This window comes from Sinocyclocheilus anshuiensis, unplaced genomic scaffold, assembly GCF_001515605.1.
Source record: "Sinocyclocheilus anshuiensis isolate Anshui unplaced genomic scaffold, SAMN03320099.WGS_v1.1 scaffold941, whole genome shotgun sequence".
NCBI classification, from domain to species: domain Eukaryota; kingdom Metazoa; phylum Chordata; class Actinopteri; order Cypriniformes; family Cyprinidae; genus Sinocyclocheilus; species Sinocyclocheilus anshuiensis.
The window spans coordinates 400066-402449 of record NW_015555791.1 but is presented as its reverse complement, the minus strand read 5'-3'; the positions used below and the strand labels follow the sequence as shown (position 1 = coordinate 402449).

General features: G+C 40.6%; 1 protein-coding gene across 1 annotated transcript in view; it reads left to right on the top strand.

Moving 5' to 3' along the window:
• Positions 1–1189, top strand: part of LOC107674809 (protein phosphatase 1 regulatory subunit 32-like) — a 5522-nt gene extending 4333 nt beyond the window's left edge. Inside the window, exons 9-10 of the mRNA XM_016468914.1 lie at positions 958–1059; positions 1150–1189. Coding sequence (XP_016324400.1) covers positions 958–1059; positions 1150–1189 — 142 coding nt within the window. The remainder of the gene's footprint in view (positions 1–957; positions 1060–1149) is intronic.
• Positions 1190–2384: the final 1195 nt, after the last annotated feature.

The window sequence follows — 2384 nt, the reverse complement described above, 5'->3', positions numbered from 1 at the left end:
CTGCTCACTCAAGCCGGCCTCCGCTCACTCTAGGCCGCGGCTCACTCTAGGCCTCCGGCCTCCGCTCACTCAAGGCCGCGGTGTGTGACGCTGTTTCGTTGTGAAAGCGAAACTACTTAGTTCGGTCTTCCAAAAGAGGACACGACAAGAAATCAATGGTTAAGTTGTATTTACAACACTGTTCCAGAACAGTTTAACCCAAATATTCAGATGTGTCCAGCGCATTTTATGGAGGACTGTTTCCTGATCCTGGTAGAGTAGACTACAATGCTGGCTGTTCTGACTCACAGACTGTAAGTACGTTTTTTATATTTAAAGAATTTGCCACTGATGATTCAAACGCGAGTTTTGAGCAGTGTAGAGTAGCACTTGTTGTTTGTCATTTCTCTGATCACAAATGCAGACATGGTTTTATGTTTACGCGGCGCGATGCAACGCAACGCGTAAAAAGACAGTATAAGTCATTATAATCCGTAATTATGTACCCACTGGATGCAACAAATGCCTCGTTTATAATGGGTTTTTAATGTTTATGTCTCGTCGCTCCGGCCATACAGGGCATCACAATATGGTAAGGGGCGTAACATTTCCGTCACACGCTTGAGGTATTCGGCCAATCACAACGCACTAGCTGGCCAATCAGCACATCTCGCTTTTCAGACCGATGAGCTTTGTAAAAATCGACGCGTTTCAGAAAGGCGGGGCATAGAGAAGAAACAATAATGTACAGTATGTGGAAAATAATGTTTTTTTTAACCTTAAACTGCATAAACACATTTTATTACACCAAATACACCAAATAATGTTCTTTTTAGCAGCATCATATGACCCCTTTAAACCTGGAGGTTCAGTGTGTTCTGATTGGTTGCTGGGTGGATGAGTGTGTTCTGATTGGTTGCTGGGGGCATGAGTGTATCCTGATTGGTTAAAATTAGGTTTTCGTCCTAATTGTTGCAGGTTTTGTGATAAATCATCAGTGGTGCAGCAGAGATCAGAATGGGTGAGAGGAGGCATACAGAGACAAAGAGAATGCGGGTACAGTGGACGAGACACAGATAGGTACACACGTAAACACCTTGTGTGCTTGTATTCATGTACACCTGAACACTTGTTAATAACATCCTCTGTTTGTCTCTCTCTTTCACACAGGTTTAATCTTAGTGGATTTAATGTCCTAGCTTCACAATAAACCTGAAATATTCATTTCAACATAATACTGTCAAATTTAGCCTGATAATTTCTACTTTATATTTTCAGACAAAATTATATTGCTTTAATTTAGAGGTGTTGTCTATGTCATACTTAGGGTTAGTGATTTTTAACAGACCCTTAACACTATTAAACTTTAATGCATTAAGCTGAGAATAATTAACATCAGCAATAATTTTGAGCAAGTTGTGTAAAAGCTAATGAGCAACATAATTATTGATGTAAGACTGAATGCAAGACCAGGAAGTGTTGCTTAACCGTGGTCAGCAGATTGTGTAGAAGAAATATTCACGCTTGTACACAGATTGCAATGCATACACCAATACACACAGATATGCACAAATTATGTACACAAGTTCCTAGCCATGCCGAGAAAGGAGTGGCACCAAATGAAAGCTCAGCTGGCTGGCATATGGTCACAGTTATGGTTCCCGCTTATAGGTTGGTGTGTGTGTGTAAGCTTCTCTCTCTCATCTCAGGGCCAATGTTCACTCTTCCACACAGGCAGATCGTTCATTATCCTTAATAATCCTTGCAAGAAAGGGAGAATAGGGATTGATTGAATAAAGGAACACTGGTCTTTTTAGTCCGTGCTTAACACTGAAAAAGTGACTCAAGTGCTTGTCTATAAGTGGTTTGATGGCTGCAGAGGTGTTGCTATTTTACAGTAAATTGAGCAGTTTGAGCATTAGCACTCAAGCATTGATATTATTATTGTTCATACATGATTTGAAAAAAACACTAAATATTTGATGTTTGATTCACCATTTGCATTATATGGACATAAAGTACACCTCAAATTTGCATGGTAGAAAATAAAAGTAAATCTCATATTTTCGTGATCAAAATATCAGAGAGCCAATTAGCAACCATTTAGAACTCCCTAGCAACGCACCAGCAACCACATAGCAACACCCTGGCAACATTTTAGCACACGCATACACTATGTCTGAAATCGAATACTGTAGCTAATACATTTAGTTGAAAACTTGCTTCTCAACCGTTAAATAGTATGTTCCCTTTCATGGGAACTTCGAACTGCGTCCTCTAGGGGTCACTATGGGGAACGCCTCGTCGTGACCCGTGTCTGAAGCATACATTGAAAAAACACCAACTCGTTGGCCGGCGACAGCCATGACGTCACTACCGGTGCGACTATAGTATAAATAGGCGCC